The sequence below is a fragment of the Dromaius novaehollandiae genome, chromosome 23 (assembly GCF_036370855.1).
Source record: "Dromaius novaehollandiae isolate bDroNov1 chromosome 23, bDroNov1.hap1, whole genome shotgun sequence".
Lineage (NCBI taxonomy): Eukaryota > Metazoa > Chordata > Aves > Casuariiformes > Dromaiidae > Dromaius > Dromaius novaehollandiae.
Window position 1 is genome coordinate 7,896,895 of NC_088120.1, and position 21,096 is coordinate 7,917,990.

The window sequence follows — 21,096 nt, forward strand, 5'->3', positions numbered from 1 at the left end:
AATGTAGACAGACGGCCGAAGAGGCCCATCGCGACATCAAGAAGTTGGTCCCGCCCCACGCTACCGGTTGACGGCCCGCGCGTTTGATTGACGGGGGCGCGAACCCGTCACGGAGGAGTCTTAGTGAATTGACGGCTGAATGGCCAATCACTGAAGAGATTTTGTTCTTCTCCCGCCCACTGTCGTCTTCGTCAGGTTTCCGCCCCGTATTGTGATTGACAGCAAGACTACCCAATGGAAAAGAAGAATAAAAATAAAAGGACAGCTCAGCTATCCATTCGGAAGCGGAAGAAGGAGGGCTTAATTTCGTCTGTCACCGTAGCGCTGAAGTACTGCCCCTGCGCTTGATTGACAGCCCCGCTGGCAAATCGGCTGCTAGGGAAGGAAAGCGACGTCTCAGGGTGCAAAGGTAAGAGGAGACAGCTGGTCGCACCCTGTCCTTCCCCCGTCACGCAGCCCTGTCCAGACGGCCCACAGGAAAAAAAAAAAACACCCTTTCCATGACTGAGGGGCGTCTCCCACCAATAAGGGAAGAACACAGGAGAGTGACAACTACCCAAGCCCAATCCTGGAGCAGGAAACAGAAGGGGCGGGGCGAATGTGCTCCTCTTTCCCCGATCGGCCCAAAGACGGATGATGGCTGGAGATGGGCCAATCAGAGGCTACGGGGGAAAGGTGTCTCTGCCAATGGGAGGCTAGTCCCTAAGGGAGGCTCGTTGGAAGGGGGCGGGTGCTCAACCAATGGACAGCGGGCGGGGCGGGGCGGGGCGGGGCGGCCACCACCGCCCGGGGCTGCCTAGTCACGGCCGCCTCCCTCCCCCGCCCACCGGCCGCCGCCTCAGGGAGCCGCTCCGGGGCCTCCCCGGGCCGGTCTCACACACACACGCGCAGGAACAGCGGGCCGGCTGCCGCAAGGCCTGCGGCCCCCTCCGGTGGGTGGGGAAGCCGTGAGGACCCGTGGCGGCCGCGGAGCTGAGGGGAGCGGCCGTTGGGGGCTGACAGGAGGGCGGCGGTGACCCGCCCTCTCCCTTTGGGCGTTAGGCTGACAAGGGGCTTGGTAACAATTGTCAAAAGCACTAATTGTGTCCATCTGATCAGGGCAAAGTGGTGGAAGGAGTTCTGGGTCCTTCTGCGCCTGGATAGGGTTTGTCTTGCAGGAAACATGAGGGCTGATTAGATAAACTGCGCTCCTAAACCACGCAGGCACAGCACATCGGTTGGCTAAATTGATTTCTGAATTGCAGTTTCAGCTATTACCTTTTTCTTGTATAGAGAAAGTCCACCTGACATTTTGGCTCTGTTCAGATTCCCTGCGTGACCGCAGAATTCCAGTGAAAAGAAGCTCAATGGGGGTCTTTCTGCACGGGGCTTTTTCTAGAATTAGGGCAGTGCTCTGTATATTCAGGAAAGTCCCTTAAATGTTTTGCAGTTTCTGAAAGAGGGGTATGGATTTTTTTTCCATAGGGTGCGTTTTATTAGGCATAATTAAAAGTTGGTAAAGTAATTTGATATGGGATGTGAGGGAAGTGCAAAGTATCACCATAAATATAAACCTTGCAGAGATGACATTGTGCCATGTAGCCTGGGTTTACAGGAGGCAGGTCACTTCTTCCACTTATGAGCTGGGAGAAGTTTCAGGAAACTGTCAGTTTAAATAATACCTTCAGGTGGTTATTTACTGCAAATTGTCAGTACTATACAACAAATTCCACATTTCTTTTTTTTTTTTCTCCTGTGCTTCAGTTTTGCTTGTAGACATGTTCTTCTCTCTTGAATTAGCCCTTTCTGTGTTTTTATACTTGGAGGAGTTTCTTTCCTTTCTCTCTTCTCCATTTCCAGTTGCAAATTCTTTACCCTTTCTCTCACCCCTTCATGCTCCCACGTTGCTTTGATGGGGCTTCAGTATATCTGGATTTTCCTAACACTGTAAATGTGGTTATCTGGAGTCCTTTGCAGAATGAGTTGCAGTGTGAGTTTTTCGGGACTATATGTGGATTAGTTACCAAATAAGAGTGAAATGGATTTTTTACGCGTATGTGTTTGTCTGATACACATTTCTTTCACCAGTAGGTGGCTTTCTGACCATTTGTTTGCGTTGTCACTGTCTCAGACCCCAGCGTGCAGGCACTCAAATGGAGATGGCCTCAAAGTAGAAAGACTGAGGCATGCTTATAGCCTTTTGTTCTCAAACTATCTGAACAGAGAAAGATTCAGTTTAGTAAAAGTACAATGGATACTAAGATTGTAATGTTCACATGATGGTCTCATTAATTGTCCAGCCTCAATAGCGAAATAATCTTATCTAACAAATTACAGTGCCTGTGTCTAGAGAGACACTGCACATGATTAGCTTCCACCACACTGCCCTCCTCATATGACTCTTCTTTTTCCAAAAAAAAATGGTAAAAGCAATCCATAGTGTGTTAGCTATGTGCCTACCGAAAGGCTCAGAGACCATAAGGCAATAAGTACCTTGTAGCCACAGCTTGGTAGTAGAGGTCAATGAATTTCTGGATGCAGGTTAGGTCTGACTTAAAGAAAGAATCAAGAATATGTGGATCTGTGGTTTGGTTCTCAGTTAAAAGCCTGCAGCTTGGCGGCACCAAAGGCCTCCAGGCCACAGCTGTAGGAGGAGGATGTAAAACAATCCATTTACTCTCTTGATTTGGGGGTTCGCAGCTCTACTCTAAATGGTGCTATTTGCTACTGCCAGGCCTGGGGATTGCCAGCGTCTTCCAGAGTGTTCACAGTAGCTGTTTCCATGGACATACGATTGAGCAACAGACCTACCTTTCAAGTAGTAAGGGGATGTTGCTTTACCTCTACATGCCCATAGCTTCTCTGGCATTGTTTGGCTCCGTCATGTTTGAGCAGCTTTGTACAGGGAGACAGGTGAGCAGCTGGCCTAACCAGCCCAAAAAATGTGTTGAGAATCTCGAGTGGACCTTCCTTGACCTTTGTGGGAAGGGATTCACATCGAGGATGAATACCAGTAATGTCGATCAGTAATGATTTTCCGTGGAGTTCATCATCCAGCTGTTACAAGTTCACGTTCTTCATGCAATTGAGCTGATCTGTAAGGCTTGCCAGCAGCTTGTGTACTGTATGGATAGTGTCCTGGAGCGTTAAAGCACTGACATTTCGATATGTCTGTGTTCGTGAGTACTTTTGACTTCAGTCCATGTCAGTTGGGCTAAGCCCGAGCTCCTGACCTGCCACAGATAAGGAGCTATTCCTTGCTGACGCCTTTGGGGCTTTTTATCTCTCTGAGTTTTTATTCCCCTTACCCCACTTGCATTGGTTTGAGGTTACTGGAACGTTCTTATAGAAGAAAAATATTCATACACTTGTGCTTAATGTACTGTCTGGTGCACGATGCCTTCTAAATACCTCAATTTCCGAAACAGTGTGCCTTGGCTAATCTTTTTTTTGGAAGCTGTTTTTATCATCGTCTTTTACTTTTTGTCTTCAGGTGATGGTATATCCAGATCAAACATCTCCTACTCAGGTACGATTGCTAGCCTCACTGTGAAAGGAAGGGCTTAGCGTGTGTTCCTATTTTGCAGTGCAATAGAGATGTGATTCGTCTTGTGTATTTGTTACTATCTTTTGAGTACCCTACCTTGCCGTGTATTGTGTGTAGTTATTAACATCAAGGCAAGCATAGTGAACATGGATATGTGTGATATTAAGTCACACTGCTGATCTATTTTCTCTTGCCTTTGACTCGTATGAACATTGTAAACTTTGGAGCGCAGGCACTATCTCTGTTAAGTGCCTAACCCTGTGAGGTCCTGGCATGTAAAGGCGCTGCTGTGCTACAAAATAAGAATTCAGGACAGCAGTATTTTCCATTTGGATCCGTAATATAAATAAATGAAGTTAATGCATTGGAATTAAGGGCTTAAATATAGTCAGGAAATGTATTTTATGTATTGATCAAGGAACATATTTGCAGATTATGCTACAGCCACAGTATGTAGCATATTTACAGTGCTGTGAAAATATGAGCTGATTAACCCTCATGACATCCTTGTGTTACCCTTTACATTTTATAGCTGGGGAAAATGAGATCTATTTTAATATTTTGCTGCATGTAGAGGCCTGCACAACTATGTGAGAATATAACTCTTAGAGTGTACCAAGGGGCATTTCCAGGCCTACGGATCCAAGAGCTTATATCTTGGACAACCTCTTCCTTTTATGCAGCTGGTTTCCCTATTGAGCTCCTCATGCTGGTATCTCTGCCCTTTTTCTCCTACCCCAATGAGGACATCATACAAGTGTCTCCTTGTAACTCATTTCTTCCCTAATGCCTACAAGGAATGAATCAGCAGTAACTCACAATAACTATTTTTGAAAAGTCCAGCTTAAGCTCTTTAAATTCATTTCTCAGGAGAGAAATGTCCTAATGTGTCATATGTCCTAATTTCATTGCTATAACCTCATTCTTCATTTCTCTCCTTCTGCTGTTTGACTCCTTAACTCCCCCTCTGCCTCCCCACCCGCCACCCCTGTGGCATCCCTTCTGAAGTAGGTTTGTAAAATTAAATTCAGGACAAGGGTATTGTCGTTCTGATTACTTATGGATCAGAAAGAAAGCTTTGGGATGCTTTAAACATACTAAACAATAATGACACAAGAAGAGCTATTTATGACCCTGATCGGGCAATCATCTACATGTACTAGAGCTGGGAATAATCCTCAAGGGGATGACAGAGAGAGAGAGGTTTTCAAGAGTCTTCAGATGTTTTTGCCAAGATCTTTCACTGGTATATTACAGACTGTAAAACCCAACGTGTACTTCGCTTTTAGCAATAACTTTTGTGTATCACATAAACCAGACTGCTTCTAGCTAGACATGCTCTGAGTGGGTCTGTGTGTGTGTTAGAGAGAGAGAGATGGGGTTCAGAATCGAAGTGAAGCATGGGCATTGTCTCTGTTTTGGTATGGAGCCTTGAATGATGTCCAAGGAAATGTTTCTTAGCAGAAAGAGTTGCAGCTGGAAGTGGTTCTGCATTATGGAATATTACCTTTCATACTGCTCATCCTGTCTTGGTGGATTTCACTGAGAAGAAAGGTGCCAGGGCTTTTAAAAGGGAGGAGGACAAAAAGCTGATATTGTTGGCCCCAGACTTTTTTCCAGTTGCCCTAGTTTAAATCCACAGTCATTGAAATGGCTTTGATTTTGGTGCAGAATTAGATTCTTTGTTTTTTTCAAACTGACCACAGGAGATTGAAAGCATTACCAGTCCCCTCACATGCTTGTTATTATCTTCGCTGTGCTTTTAACAGCTTCGTATCTTTCTAATATATATCTGTTATCTACTGTTTTACATATGTTAACCTGTTCGTCCTTCCAGTGCCTTATAGGAATATAAATCTTATCATTTTTCTATTATGGATAGGAAAATTTGAGACATGATGAGGTCAGTTGCCCAAGGCCACATGGTGAAACTGAGCAGAGAACAGATTTGGGAACTCTTGGGATTCAAACTCTGACCTTAAGCCTGTGAGGGCACCCAAAATTTTATCTAAAGGCTTCTTAGTTAATTGTGGTTGTTTTTTTTACCAGAAATTCAATCTGCTTTGATAACTTCACTGCTCTCCTGTTCTTCTCTTCCATACAGCCTTTCAAGATGTCAGCCACATGGTGATTTTTGGACTTGGCTTTTTCCTGGCATTCCAGAAAAGATACGGATTTAGCAGCACTGGATTCAATCTCCTGATCGTTGTACTTGGTGTCCAATGGTCTGTGCTGTTGGAAGGTTTATTAGTTTTCTTGTTTCAAAGAGCCAAGGAAGACGATCTGAAAAGGTAAATAGTAAAAGGTAAATAGTCCATTTAGAAATAGGAATAATCCAGAGCTGCTGGCTGTTTTTTGTCAAGGATAATGCCTTCTGATATTGATCTATTTACAAATTAGTACAGTCGTTTTGGCAGACTGTGTGGAGGGCTTTGGAGTTTTAAGTACATTTTGCTGTCTGTCATTCTCATGATCATTCTCATGATGCAGACCTGCTCTGGAATAATTTTTTTTTCTTCTTTCTTTTATTACAGCATAACAAAAGCTGTTGTGAGTATGACTGCTGTGGTCATCTCCTCTGCAGCTGTTCTCGGGAAGGCTAATCCTATCCAATTGATTGTGATGACAATTGTGGAGATAGCGGCTTTCCATTTGAGCAGATGGACCAACGAGAGGTACCTGGAGGTACAGTACTATCATTTCCAGGCATGTGGGGAAAGGTTTCACTGGGACTTTGCAAATGCTGCCTTTCGATAGCCTGATGTTGATGCTGTACTGACAGGAACACACCTGTGTATTTATGTGATGCAAGTTAGACTGTGGCTATGTTTTCAATGGGAGACGAAATCTGACTTTGGGAGCACACTTAAGCACTGGAAACTCTGATTCCTGCAAACTTTACATCTACATAATTGACTGTTTCTTGGGCTTCAAGGATGAGCTGATGGATTGGGTTGTAGTGCATATGGCCTTCCTCATGCCTTGACTGTCCTCAACACAAGAGAAAGTCTTGACCTATGCTAACGTACTAACTGACTTTAAACTTTATCCTTCCCTGTTAGTTCAGTCTGGAAGATTTCCAGTGCGAATGGTATATGAGCCCAGACTGGACAGCAGGGTCAGACCTGCATTTAACTTGCAATGTAGACATACCCCAAACCCTTTGGACATGAATTGTGTTTTTATGAGCTGCATTGAGCCTAGATAAATGAGTGTTGTCTTAATGACTCATGCTTAAACTAAGTGACTGCAAAAACAAATAGAGAGGTTACAGCTATGCCAGGACTTGCATCAAAGAGTTCCTGTGGCATGAAATTAGCCACAAATTTGATTATTTTATTGATACAGGTTGAAGACAGCATCAGCATGATGCATGTTTACCTGTTCGGAGCCTACTTTGGTCTGGCAGTCTCCTTCTCCTTCTCTGAGCCTTCACCAAACCTTGAGAAGAATGCGAGTACCCCAAAGTCGGATTTATTGTCAATGTTGGGTAAGGCATTCACTTTAACATCTCAGTTGGAAGGAGAGATTGCAATGAGAGCATGAGGAATGTTTTTGGGGGTTAACCACAGTACACTGAAACTTTTACATCTGAAGTGCAGGTCTCAATACAGCGAAGCATAGAAAAACTGCTGCTGTTGGTGTGGTTGGTGGTTTCTGACAATGAGTCTGTGAGTCTCAGCACATTTCCTGTCAGGCACAAATACCTCTTCCTTCTGCAATGGCCATCTCTTGGTTTCCTTTTGTCAGTCTCAGCAGACAAGCTATGGCAGGTTTATTGTTCCTGCTCCCAGGTAAGTTGTACGCTTCGGGCTTGTATAGCCATATTGGTAGGGGACCTATGTGCTGAAGTTGATGTCATTAGTTGTATTTCAGTAGTGCATAGACTTTCCAGCTCGGCCCAAGACTCAGCTTTGCAAGGTGGTGTACAGAGATATAAAAAGATGGTCCCTGCCTAAGTAATGTAAATAGAAAGATAAAAGCCCAGTGACAGGAGGGAATACGATACAGACAGGCACACAAATGGATCTGAGTGATGATAGGCTGAATGCATAAGAGTTCAATTTTTTTCTTAAAGAAGCAATTTGTTTTCCTTTTTATTATGACTTCTGTTACAAAACTGCCACCAGTTGAACTAAAACTGCCACGAGCTGGACTACGAACTTTCTGCGAAGGCCTATATAATGTAATTCCCAGTCAGTCTTCACCCAGTTGAAGAAAAGAGATGTAAATACTGCTCATTTGAGTCCCCAGAGTTCTTGATCTGCTGGGGAATTCCAGGAGATCAGTATTTTAATCTAACTCATCAGGGCACTGTTAAGCCTTCATTATAATTTTAGTGAGCTTGCTATATCCAAGTGCTTGCTATCCAAAGTAATTATATTGCTATGTCATGAATAATTCCTGAGGTAACACAGGCAGAAAGGAATGACTGAGCAGGCAAATTCACGATAGTTGCTTTTCTACATCCTGCCTCTGAGGGCTGAGTGAAGAATGCTGAGTTCTTCACCCTGAATATCTGGACCCATAATGTGAATCTTTAATTTCCATAACTGAGCAGTTATTCATAAGAATGTTTCAATGAGATGAGTGGACACTTTTTGTGACTAATTACCTAGTCAATGGCAATAGAAGAGTCTTAGTGTAGATCATTCTGCTAGCCATCACTACTACTATAGGTTTTGAATCACCAATATGGCAATTTAGTCCTGTATTTTGGTTGTGACAGACCCATCTCAAGCACACGTAAGACATTCCATTTGGTGGTGTTAGACTGTGATGGCAAGGTTGTTTCTCTGGAGCATCTGGGGGCTGTAGCCCCCAAACTGGTATACCTGACAAGCTTTGTCTGAGACAGATGCAGATATAGTGCTTATTCACAGACAGACAGAATTCAGCCCTGAACAAACCCACTGCACCAACTGCATGCTCAAACCCAGTGGACCATGTGGACAGAAACATGGGTAAGGGGGAGAGTGCGAATGGGAGGAGAGAGGATGGGTAAAGAGCCAAAGGATCAGTGATTCAAAGATGGGAATATGGGTATTTTTAGAATCTAGAAAGTCTAAAAGCAACAGGGAGCAAGACACTTGTGTTTTCCTCTTACTGATGGATATGAAGACAGGGATGTTAACTTCTCTTTAATTTTAACTTTTCTATTTCTATGCATGTAAATCTGCAGTAAATTCTAAGAGCACCTTAACACCATTGACTCTCTGAGAATATTGCATTTGAGCTTCAGATAAAATTACAGATGCTTTTTATTTAGCATGTTAGTTGCTCTAGTGAATAGGCTGTAGTGAGCCTCCCAAATGTCTTTTAAGGATGAATCCAAAACACTGACTGTAAACAGCCTACATCCACCATCTGTTTTCTTGCTTGCAGTAGGGAAGTTTGTAGGGCCAAGATTAAGGGTATAGAATTACCTACAAATTGAGGTTACTGCTAAAGAAAACAGAAGAAACATGTCCAGACTGTAGGGACAGACTACAAGCCATGGACTTGTGAAGAAGCCAGTTTCTCAAGGGATATCCTTCATAGAAATAGCACTATACTTGCAGGAAAATAGCAGCTAGGAACATGATCTGGCTAGATAAGATCACTTTGCTGGGAGTCCTGTCAGTTTTTCAGATCAAATCAAGGTTAGTGGCCCAAAAATGTTGTCTGAGAGGCATGGTTGTCACCCCCTTGCTACACTGAAGGAGTTGAAGGTAGCAATAGAAACGTTTTGGGAATTCAAGGAGACAAGATAAGTTTGTGCAAAAGCAGTAGATGCCAGGCTTGGTAGAAGCTAGATTTAACCATTGTGCTTTATAGTGACTTTACCTGTCGTTTCTTAATTGACTTGAACAAGAACATTTAGTATTTTACTGTAAGATGAAATGCACAAGGGACTACTACTTCTATGGCATGGAAAATAGAACATTAGCTATGGAAGTTGCCTAAAACCCCTTTGCAGTAATGACTGGACAAAGGAAAATAAACTGTGGCTTATCTGCGCTGTTATCTATGCACTTAGGACTACACGGAACTCAAAGTCCATAGCCTCTGGGAGCAGAGGCGTAGACTGAAATGTTTTGTCCAACTCTGACTTAGTGCAAGGACACCTACCTCCCTCTGCTGGTTGGAATTTGATCTGCACACGTGTGTGCATATGCACATGCGAGAGTGTACACTGTCAAGCAGTTAACTTGTCTGAGACTCCTAAATGCTGATAATAAGGGCCCAGCTCATAGAAGCAGAAGAACCTGGTTTCATTCCTACTGATAGTGAAGCCGGTGTGGCTAATGGAAGTGTGACAGTGTCCATTGTTTTTACAGGACGAAAGTGAATTGCTCTTTTGGACCCTTATACTGGGGACTAGCTATTCAGGAGATGATAATTCTCTTACAGATAGCAAGACGTATAAGCTGTGTACAGCTGAGCTGACGAAGCACAATCCCCTTAGCTCATGCTGTGTTGTCACTGGGCTTTAACCCTTCTCTGGAGGAAACCTAGCAGAGATGGAGGGGAGTTCTGTTCTCTTGATCCAGTTCATCCTCCATCTGTCTTCAGAACTTGCCAGGAGGCAAGACAATCAGTGCCAGTTGTACTAGTAGCCAAAGAAGAAGACATTCTAAAGAGCACCAAGTTTCTTGATTGTGGTTGGTACCCCATGACCTGTCTTTTCTTCCTCCCTGCCTTTCTTTTATTCTCTTTTGCAGCTGGTTTTGAAGAGTTATGCCACAGTTCCATGAAAAGCAGCAGAAATTTTGGCCAAGGACATTGGAGCAAACCCCTGGTGCTTCAAAAGGATGCTTCTGTCCAGCAGTGTTGAATATTCCTGACTCTCATTGGTTTCATTCCAGTTGTAGACATTCAGTGCTATTGAAAACTTGTTTCAAAATGCCTGTACAGAACAGGCAGGATGTTGCCTGGTAGGAATTGAACAGTGAAATTGTTCCCAGCTATGTTTAAGGGGAACATAGATATAACAAAGCTGGTGTTAAAGATGTTCTTGAAAAGCATTAAGCACATCCTGCCTTGAAAGCCTTCAGTTCTTGTAAGCTCTCAACTCTGAAGGACCAGCTAGATCCCAATGCAGCTGTGCTTTGGCTATGTGTGTGACATTGCACGATACCAAATTTCTGTGAAGGTTTCAGTATAGCAGTCAGCTATCAGGGCTGTCTGCACTGTGAAGTATTGTCTGTTGTTCACAATGTGGGTGTTACAGTGGATGGAAAATGTGAGCTGGAGCCTTCCAGAGACAGCCTGTGATGGACTCACTATGTTTGAGTGTATGTAAATAATGCTTGCTTGTCTTTTTCTCCAAGGCACTCTCTTTTTATGGGTGTTCTGGCCAAGCTTCAATTCTGTACTAGCTGTGAAGAAGGACAAGAATACTATAATCTACAACACCTACTTTGCACTTGCTGTAAGTGCTGTAACTGCCTTTGCATTGTCTGTTATGACCACGAAGGATGGAAAACTCAGGATGGTAAGATGTGAGAGAAAATCATTGTAGGGAGAAACTATGTTTTTCTATTACTCTCATAATACACTGAAATTGTGATAGCTATGAAATAAAAATAAAGCCAAATCTTTGGCCTGACAGCAATCATAAGTCTCCCAAGCAGAAGACTGAAGATGTAACTTAGAAATTACGTACTCAAAGATTGTAATTCACAGGGTGCAGAGGCCCAAATTCACACTAAGAAGATCCCACTTGCATGGGAATAGCAGTCTGTGATGCTGGGCTGTGATAAGACAAGCAATGACTGACTTCTCACTCCATGTTTTTATTGTTATTTTACAGACACATATCCACAGTGCAACACTAGCTGGTGGGGTTACTATTGGCTATGCAGCACACAGTATTCAGCATCCCTGGATTGCAATGATTTTGGGTCTGCTTGCCGGTGTGATCACCATATTAGGATCTCACTGTTTACAGGTAATGTTCAAAACTTGAAGTTCATTTTTGTGTAAGATATATAAGCTTCTTTTCCAATGTAGGATGCCTCAGGGGAAACCTTTCTTTTGAAGATTAGACCTGGGAAACCTGAAGTCTTTTGACTGGAGTGTGGGATTGCAAGTTGGGAGGCCAGAGTTCTTTTTCTGAGATTGACAATGTGCTAGCATCAGTAAAATTGTGTTTCTGTGTATTAATTGAACTTTTTCCTCTTCCCAGAGATGTTCGAATCCTGTTCTCAGGATTCATGATGCCTCTGGAGTTCATTTCACTTTTGGCTTGCCTGGTGTGCTTGGAGCTCTTGCCCATGTCATTCTCTTTATAATAAGAAACTGGACTGATTTACCAAGGTACATTGCTTCTTGCTGTTAAGTAATAAACTTAGCTAATCATGAAAGCAGTGTGCCCTGAGAAGAGTTCTCATATATACAGAAAGTCCTGCCTACATAAAGAAAGCCTGAAAGTTATCATAGATCAATCCTTTTATACCAGATAACTAAGATCATCTCTGAAGTCCAAAAAGTCAGTAAAAACACTTTCAGAGTTGATCGGACTTTGAATCAAACTTCTAATATTAGTTTTTGGTGCTGTTTTCTCTCTCCCTTTTTGTTTGATATTAAATACAGCAGACATAGGACACAAAGGTTGGGGGTGTGCATCCTTTCAAAGAGTCATTTTGGCTTTTGTGACGTGTAGGGGGCTTGTATATTAATACAGCAGGGGCAAGGGGAAATATAGAGACAAAATTTTTAATTTCTGAACAGTGTATCTGACAAATGCTTCCTCCTCACTGAAAGCCAAAGCTGAAAAGGGCTGAGGCTCTGCTGAACTTCAGAGAGAGTTTTGTGCATTCAGCATCTCTCTCCAGATGAGGCTTTATAAGTCGGGGCAAGCATGCCAATCTGGGCATTACACTTCAGGTCATATTCTTATTGAAATGCACAAACTTAATGAAGTTTTGGTACCACAATGATGGTTTCTAAGGGAAAAATTTATCCTTTGAAGTCTGTATTAGACTTCCAGTGAGATCCCTTAAAATTTCTAAATGCAGCTGTATAGAGATTCAAGAATAATGGAATTTTGATGTGAGATTTTGATGTACAAACGCTCTATAGATGTGCCACTCGAGGCAGACTCAGTCACAGTCTTAATGCTAAATTCAGCAACTGTCTCCTTTTCAGCCTGGGATATCCAATAATGATTAACGTTGGTACCTTCTGCCTGACCATCAGTGTGGCCTTGATCTCAGGTTTTATTACAGGTCAGTATGGAAAAACATGTTTCAGTAGTATTGTCTTCATTTTTTCAGGGGCAGGGTATACCATCCTATTTACTTCACCTGCTAGCATGCACCCTTCGCAAAAAGAGACCAGTGTAATTAGGGCACTAAAGTTGTTCACCTTTGATGAACTTGTTCATCTAAGAGAAACTGGGAAACATGAATGCCAATGCCAGGCATTTGAAGAAGAGATGTATTCAACATAAGCAAACTAATAGCACCATTCTTTCATTTGTGAAGATTATTTTTAACTGTAGCTTAACAGCAGCTTTCAGATTTCAGACAGGAGACGTGGGAGGATGAAAATGTTTTTATATTTGGGTATTGTCTTAATGACAGAAAAAAGCTATCTAGAGTGTTTTCCACTTTTTAGGCCAGTTGGTATAAATCTGGAACGTTCAACCAGCATCAGTAGCTCACTTACATCAGTCAGGCACTAGGCTTTTTGTTGCTACTTGTTGGGGATCATCAAGACTCATGTGTCCTTCATGTGACATTTTGTCTGTGTTAAGGCAGCTACAGTTTTTATGTAGCTGTTAATTCTAGCTTGAATAAAGGAGAAATGGCAGACAAAAATTGTTGTGAAATGTACTCTTAAATGAATTGTCATGCTTTATTTGAGCGGCAACCTTTGCACTAGCTCAAATATAATTAAGAGGTTGAGCTAGTCAAGCAGGCTTTTAAGGTATCTACCTCAGTGGCCTGAAAGAAAAAAAAAAAAACAACTCAGCTAAAATAAGAAAATATTCAGGGTTGAGCTAGTTGTTTAATAAGCTAGATATTTCCATCTGAAATCCCAAGTTAACAATACACATAAGCCAGTTTTCTTTGAATACACAGGCATTTTTCGTGCAAGAAGTTAATCATTTTTGGTGTATATTCAGAATGTGCCAGGCCGTTTAATGGGATTTTACCTAGAGGAATTGATTTTTAAGAACCCAGGCCTTGATCCTGGCAAGTTTCTCTGTATTTGAAGTCAGCTTGAGTCAATGGGTTATGCTGAAGCATTTAGTTCTCCGTTTGTATTTTGATCTCTGTTATATTTGGATGTGTGATGCTAAGAAACCTTCAGTTACATAGTCTTCCCCTTCCCCTGATCCGTATCAGTATTTATGTTGGATATATGTATTTTTACAAATAGGTCTCATTTTAAATTTCAAATTGTTGAAGACCACCCCTGTATCAAAGTACTGTGAAGACCAGTTTTACTGGAAGGTAAGTTTCAATGTAAAATTAACTATGTAGGAGTATAAATAGCACCAAGCAAGAAGTGCTGACTGAATGTGATGAACTCTAGGTATCTGGGGGGGGAAAAAAAAGGATAGTTTAATTTCACAGTAGGTTTTGAATGTCCTGGTTGAAATGGATCAGCTGTTCAGAACTTGCATATCATAAGTGTGTGTAGGCTTCAGCTAGAATTGTCAGAGCTGTTCTTGGGCACAGGGCTAAATCTCAAATGGTCTTCTTTGTTGTAACACTGAATTGTAGGTACTCTGACGTCCTCTGGGGTTGACAGTTTTGGTCTCCATGCCCCACGTGCAATCCCTGAGGAGACTTGAGTATCTAAAGCAGGGATTTTTAGAAGCTAGCAAATGAAATAGAAGGTGCTAAAGTTCTCCATTGCCTGTCTCTTTCATAAGATGGATTTGATGCATAAAATGTTCTGACACAAAAACTGTTTTTTGTCTTCACAGTTCCCCCATTTGGCTGTTGGATTTTGAACGGAGGAACTCAAATTACAGATTTGACTAAGATAAGATTTTCCTATTTGTCACTATAGAAAATTAGTAACTATGATGGGGTGAAAAAGCACTTACGTATCAGTTCTCAGGTTCAAAAAAGACATCCCAATGCACACACAAAAAAGTAATCAATCAACTGTTTTAGTCACTATTAAAAGACACTGAGTGTAAATTTCCAGATTCAAACTTGTAATGCATTCCACTTTTCTGCTTCAATGGTCTAGCCCTGAATATTTTCTTATGTAGGAGGTGTACAAGAAAGTTGGCTGCATTCACTTCTGTAATGGCTTAGCAATCAAAATGCTTGTGAACTTTAAAGAAGAAAACTATGTTTAGCTCCCAAGTTTAAAAGCCAAAATACGTATTTTAAAGTACAGTTCTCCAGGGCGTACATACTGGTTCTGATCTAGCTAAGCATTAAACTACTTGGTTTTAAGCTAAATTAATTCCACTGAAGGCCATGTTAAGTATGGACTTGACAAGTGAGCTGGATCAGGGCCAGAGCCCTGCACCTTGCCTTACCGAACTCTTGAGTTTTCTAACTTGTTGAAGAAAATCTGTAAGTGCTTGGCTAAGGCTAGCTGTTTGAAAGTTCAAATGGCGAGAAGTTACAGCGTTCTGCTTGTGGGTGGTGCCCCCGAAATCAGTGGCATTACTGCTGTGTGAGATTCGGTAGCAAACGTAAGAACAGTCTCTTAGTGAGCAGTGGCAGACTGCACCGCCACACGATCAGCTTTCCGAAAGGCTCTGGCCTGCTGTCGGTGTACGGATGACGGTCATCTCTCCAGACTGCAAAGGCCGAGGGAACAGTCCTTTCTCAAGTATTCCTATCGACTTGAATGGAGCTAGTTATGTGATGACAGATTTAACTGGATTGGGACTAATTTTGTGTAACAGACTACTTGGAAACAGTGTTATGACCCAATTTTAGAAGTGTGTTGTGCTGTATTGTTTTGAAAATTTTTAGTATTTTGATGAAGTGCTTTGCTTTTTAAACATTTTAAGGAACAGTATATAGTTTCTACACCATAGATAAAATAAATTTCATAATAGAACATAGGCTTCTTTTTTTGGTACTAGGAAAATGGTCAACTTGAAAAAAAAATTATCTGAAAAAGCATCTATTTAACACTGCCAGTTAGATGGCATTAAAGGTCTTGCCTTTGATTTAAATGAAAGAGCAGATATCTGCTTCTACAGAACTCAGACTGGGAGAAGCACGGGTCTTTGGTGCATTAGTTAAGGCCTGTTCTTGCAGTGGATTCTGTGCAACTGAACCCTTGTTTTTAAATGAAACTCCCTGGAGGATTGTGGTTCTCAGTGTTTCTTCTTTTCAAAATAGTTGACACAGAAAAATGTTGTCAAAGTGCTTACATAATAAAAAAGTCAAGATTTGATTGTTTTTATTTATTCAGCACATTTGTTTAAAAATGAAGTTACAAGAAACATGTAATATTGAAGATAAAGGATAAATACTTTGATGCTTACTACAGTAATGCACGATGACCTCGATTCATTCATTAGGGATTAAAAGTAGATCACTGCTTGCAACCCTTCTCACACTTCCATTAACTGTAATGAAAAGTTTCCTGCAGAGGAGATGCCATAGTTCCAGGTCACAAAACAGCGAGTGATCTGCAATTTTGTCAACAGCTGATACCGTGACGTTCACTCTGTATACACATTTATATGTTTGCACTATCTCACAGTTAACACGCTACTTTGTAATATTCTAATCTGGGTTCAACTTGTGTGCTTCAATTTCTTGCTTTCCAGTAACCAAATGAACACAACTTCTGTAACACAAATTGCTTCTGATGGTTACTATTCCCTAAAGCACTACTGCTACAATTTTATTCCCTCTCTTTCCTCCACTCTGTCACATCTCTTTCATCAGCACTTCCTTGAGCAATTAGCCCAAATGTATGTGTAGGAAGAGGTAGACAGCATATTCACTACAACCATGGGATACAAGAAGAGCTACAGAATCAAAATTCTCCCTGATAGTGACTGTCCCTGCTCTAACTATCATCTGAAGAGTACTATTCCCTTATTTTACAGTGGTTAAATTAGAGTTTACAACACAACAAATGTTGTGAAGCGGCTACTTAAATCTAGAGCAGGTACATAGTTCATGTCTGTGCCTCCACGCTGTCATCCACAGCAATAGAAAGTTGTTACTTTCCTGAGGCTTCTGCAATATCACCATAGGCCAAAGAAATTATTTTTGGGGAAAAAAGCCAAAAGCAGCATAATTTTATGTTATGCAAGAAAAGCCACACACAAGTAAATTTTGAAATTGAAGAAATGCTTAGTGTCCAGATATAGGAAATATTTAATAAATACATGTTTAAAAAGTTGTTTTAAAGCATTTAGTAACAGTTTTGGATTGTAAATAACATCATAGAAATAGTTGGTTAAGTACATCCTTTCTCCACTATACTATTTACTTGTAGGAAACTTCATTATCATAAAAGTGACTTCCATTGTTACTTGTATCAATTTTACATTCGTCAAAAACATTACAACATTTAAATCAAGATACAAGAGTAAAAAAAGTATTTTAAACAGAATAGAACCAGAATTTTTAGTGCTGTGATTTAAATTTTCCTTTTTTATCTTTAGACACAATTGAAGGTTACTGTTTACAAAATGGTTTTACAAAATTTTGGGAGTGTGCAGTTAAAAAAATGACATGGCCAATGCACTTCCATAGGTGTGTTCATTGCCACAAATCTTCCGTGCGACCAAATTTGAAGACCAGTCCTCTGTTTAAAACAGAACAAAGAGACATAAGTACATAAAGGAGGAGATTAAATGCCTAATATTTTAAACACATGATCTCAGGGAGTAAACTGCAATATTTGTAAATCTACATCCTGGTCCTGCGACCTAGGCAGACCAATCCCAGAGCACGACCGACTTTACCAGTAGTCTGTCCACACACACCTAGTTACAAAATACAGTTATCAATTATAGCAAGTTTCAATTTTAATCGTTAAAAATAAACTTACATAAGAAATGAAGAAGGAAAAATAGGCTTACCCAAAAAAGATGAATGCATTCTGGAAAAACACAGCTATTCCTGGGTATACTACTGCTTTTTCTAACAAAACAAAACAAAGATCTCCATCAATTTTTCAGAAGTCCTTTTTCTCCTCAAGACTGTCCTGTCTCTGACATTTCAGAAACACTGAATTGCATTATGTTAGCAAAGATACGAGTTTCACTTAAAAAGAATGCTTGGAAAGAATTTATGTGTTGTTAAGCAGTTGTGCAGAAATGAGTTTGATAGGAAATCATACATTGATCCCTCTAATAGATACAGGGGTGAAGTGACAATTACAAAATGTTGCAAACTAAAAATAACTGAAAGCTATAATAGGGGAAAATAAAAACTATAAAACTGTAATGTTTCAGGTAATTGTGTAGATGCTGGGAAAATACATTTGAAAAAATGGTAAAGAAATATCTTAAAATCCAGTATTTGTTAAAGGAGCAAGGTTCCACACCTAAGCCAACAAACTTTTAGTATTGTTGCTGCTACATAACAAATCTGCCTAACCTGGATTGTTCTCTCTTCCTAACATTATGTGTCTGGTATATCGCTTTCATTCTCTAACCACATCACCCCCTCTGATCTCCGTTGGTCCATGGTCCCAACTGGTCCCCCCCAAGACTAAGCATAAGCCTTACTCCCACTGGAAGGTTAATTCAATGCCTTTTGCATCCCTCCCCTGCCAAGTAGTTAGCCTTCCTCTAAACTCTAAAATGGATTTCACAAGTGGAAGCCTTTCTTGCTCTCTAACCTAAAATGTACATTTCAAATGCAGTGATCACAGAGAGTGGAATTTTCATGAGAGACTGCACATCCTGTATGGGGCGCACACGTGTGTGTGTGTGTGTGTGTGTGTGTGTATTTATATATAATGACAACATAAAAAATGGCAGTGCATTTTAGTGGCACAACTATGCCAGTAATGCACCTAGATTTCCTTGAAAATCTCCTGTGAACTGAGTAATGCCGAAGCTGAAAAGAATGAATATATATTCATTCAAATCAATTCCAGAATAAAAATGGCTAAGTATTTACCCAGGGAATTATTCCCATATAACTTCAGCAGTTTAAGTATATCAGTACAGTTTTCCCCTTAATGAGGCTGATTAAAAGCCTTTTGCCATAGAAAATAGACTAACAATAACCTTCTCAAGGAGTAGAAATGGTCTCTTAAAAAATTCTCCAGATACTACCATTAAAAAAAAAAAAAAGGAATAACTGAAAAGTGAAGAGACAAAATGCAATGCATACTGACAAATGAAAAGGACATTAACAGTAAAAGCAAAAAATAAAGTTATTTAAGAAAATCTCGCTAATAGTACATGGTATGAAATAGGGGCACTCAGGGAACCAAAATATTAAAAACAGACCTTCCCAGAAACAATCTAAAAACAAGTTCTACAGTTCAATGGACCTTTAAAATAATTCAAAGTGAATTATCAGAAATGTGTAAGGTCACATTCCATATTGCATCTTACCTTTGACAACATAGCCTCCAAAAAGGATCCACATGGAAGCAATCAGAGATCCAAAAGCCATCATAAAACCAATGAACAGCCAAATCCGAGCACCTTAAAAAAGGCATTTTGTGTATGAATGTTTTGTGCCTGTGTCTGAGTACACATACTTGTAACTTCCAACATGCTTTCGTTTCAGAGGCTTTAAGATTTACATTAAAAAAAAAAAAAAAAATTTACCTGTTTGTCCTAGACAGCCTTCACTGTAACTGTCACCCCGAACTTGTCCATTAGACACTGCATTGATCCTGCATGAACAAAACAGGATGAAACTAGGTAACACAGGTGAAGCAAGATGTAAATGTTTATAAGCAATAGGAGAAACTTCTCAGAAACCCATATAAAATGGGTGATGCTTTATTTCTTACAAGGTTTTTCTGCAGTTTTTTAAAAAGGGGGACAAGACTAAAACTTGAAAAAGGCATTTCTCCAAATACAAACTAATAAAACTTGGATCTGTACAACACACCCTTAACATTTTTAAACAGTTCCTTGCTATAAATATAAACAAATATGACAAATATTAGAGATGCTTAGATACTAACTGGATTTTCAATTCTTAATTAGCTCTCAATTTAAAGTCTCTATGTTCTTTTATTAATTGTACAAATTAAGTTCTAGGAGTGAGTAGTTCTGATCAAGAATTCACACTTACATTAGGAATGCAATAGTGGCTATAACCCCACAAGCATGGTACGAATGGTTGAATTCTTCTGCTTCAGGGTATTTTACAGCTGCATCTATGATTATCCACCAACCTGTAAAAAACTATTTAAAAAGAACACAAGAGCTTAAAATACAGACATAACCCTTTTTAACAGTATAGGAGAACCCTGCCAAAAATAACATTGATATATAAAACCAGTGTTACAGTCCAGTCCAGATTCAACTAAGGCACAGCCAGTTTTGCTATCAGCTTAATTAGGAACAACGCTAAACGCAAAGCCAGCGAGTTACCTCCTGAGAGTTATTAAACAGGTAAAAGCCGAGAACGCTGCTAGTGTGTCTTTAAAATGTCTGTAAAGAAAACATTATAGGATAGCTTTCTAAGATTGCTCTTTTGAAGAGCTAGCCTCGTTCAGAAAAGCATTCTTTGGATGCAAACACATCCATCTAGGCTCTAACTCTGCTGCTACGTACACTGACAACATACGCCCCTTCTTCCTTTTGCTTCCAAACGCCTGGTTTTCCGTTCGTGGGCAGTTAATGCCACGCCAGAAAGCCCCGATATGATATGAAAGCGCCTGTACGCACTAGCACTCCTGCAGCAATAGAAGCGATCGTGTTCCGTTTTTCTCCCCAGTCAACACACTCCGAGCATCTCAAGCTCTCGAGAAAGCCAGACATCGTTCAGGTCTCCGAAGAACTAGAAAAGAAAAAAAGGAGCTTTTATTCCAAAGGGGAACTTCATCACACACCAACGGCTGGCGCTGAGCCTCCGCCGTACCGTAACGCGCTGCTTGAACGTCTGGGCGCTACCGGAAAATCCGGCGTCCAGGGGCCCCTCAAGCGCGCTAAGCACGGCGGAGCACAGCGCCTGGCCGCCCGCGCCCCCCGGGAGCCCCCCGGGGAGGCCGGGAGGGTCAGCGCGCCGGGGCGGCCCCGGGAGCTGCTCTCGCCCCTGAGGCCGGCGACACGCGGCGATGCTGCGGGCAGCGCGCGAGGGGCAGAAGGCACCGGACGAGCGGCCTGTCCCGCCCGGGGGGCGCGTCGCCGCTTACCTCAGCGCGGGGAAACGACCGTTGCCGGCGGCGCGCGCCGGAGCCCAACCGCCGCCAGTGAACGGCCCACACCGCGCAGCACCCCGGCCGCCAGCGCGCGCACTGCGCAGGCGCGGCCCTCAGCTGACGCGCACCGGGAGAGTCATGAGACCGGGCGGCTGCGCGCATGCCCACTAGGGCCAGGCGGGGCAGCAGACACGTCCTTCTGCGCGCGCGCCAGGAGAAGGGGGCGGGGCGACGGCGGCCAGTGCGCACGCGCGTCAAGCTCGAGCTGCGCAGGCGCAGTGGGAGGGTGGTCACGT

The 21,096-nt window shown here is 41.7% G+C and overlaps 2 protein-coding genes across 4 annotated transcripts; one reads left to right on the forward strand and one right to left on the reverse strand.

Annotated features, from left to right (window-relative positions):
* Positions 1-273: 273 nt before the first annotated feature.
* On the forward strand, positions 274-15,893 carry LOC112982059 (RH-like protein). 3 transcript variants are annotated; one of them, XM_026098153.2, is made up of 10 exons: positions 274-409; positions 5,631-5,817; positions 6,061-6,211; positions 6,875-7,016; positions 10,840-11,003; positions 11,322-11,459; positions 11,697-11,827; positions 12,659-12,738; positions 13,898-13,971; positions 14,451-15,893. In XM_026098153.2, the coding sequence occupies exons 2-10, from the start codon at positions 5,651-5,653 to the stop codon at positions 14,475-14,477; spliced, it is 1,074 nt and encodes a 357-aa protein (XP_025953938.2). In that variant the 5' UTR covers positions 274-409; positions 5,631-5,650; the 3' UTR covers positions 14,478-15,893. The 3 variants fall into 3 exon arrangements, with proteins under 3 accessions (XP_025953938.2, XP_064381146.1, XP_025953937.2); XM_064525076.1 differs by lacking the exon at positions 274-409 and adding an exon at positions 3,259-3,508 and having other exon boundaries at positions 10,840-10,940; XM_026098152.2 differs by lacking the exon at positions 274-409 and adding an exon at positions 3,262-3,508.
* Positions 15,885-20,994, reverse strand: TMEM50A (transmembrane protein 50A). Its single transcript, XM_026098154.2, has 7 exons — positions 20,795-20,994; positions 20,328-20,439; positions 19,729-19,841; positions 19,254-19,321; positions 19,035-19,127; positions 17,544-17,604; positions 15,885-17,266 (listed from the first exon to the last, which is right to left on the reverse strand). Exons 2-7 carry the CDS (start codon positions 20,418-20,420, stop codon positions 17,221-17,223), a joined length of 474 nt encoding a protein of 157 aa, XP_025953939.1. The 5' UTR covers positions 20,421-20,439; positions 20,795-20,994; the 3' UTR covers positions 15,885-17,220.
* Positions 20,995-21,096: the final 102 nt, after the last annotated feature.

Coding starts and splice junctions, on each gene's coding strand:
- LOC112982059 (XM_026098152.2), top strand. CDS start 3,376: ATGCCTTCTAAATACCTCAATTTCCGAAACAGTGTGCCTTGGCTAATC. Junction 6,212..6,874: donor CCAACGAGAGGTACCTGGAG/GTACAGTACTAT, acceptor TTATTGATACAG/GTTGAAGACAGCATCAGCAT. Junction 11,460..11,696: donor TAGGATCTCACTGTTTACAG/GTAATGTTCAAA, acceptor TCCTCTTCCCAG/AGATGTTCGAATCCTGTTCT.
- TMEM50A (XM_026098154.2), bottom strand. CDS start 20,420: ATGTCTGGCTTTCTCGAGAGCTTGAGATGCTCGGAGTGTGTTGACTGG. Junction 19,322..19,728: donor GCCACTATTGCATTCCTAAT/GTAAGTGTGAAT, acceptor TTGTTCATGCAG/GATCAATGCAGTGTCTAATG. Junction 17,605..19,034: donor TGGAGGCTATGTTGTCAAAG/GTAAGATGCAAT, acceptor TTGTTTTGTTAG/AAAAAGCAGTAGTATACCCA.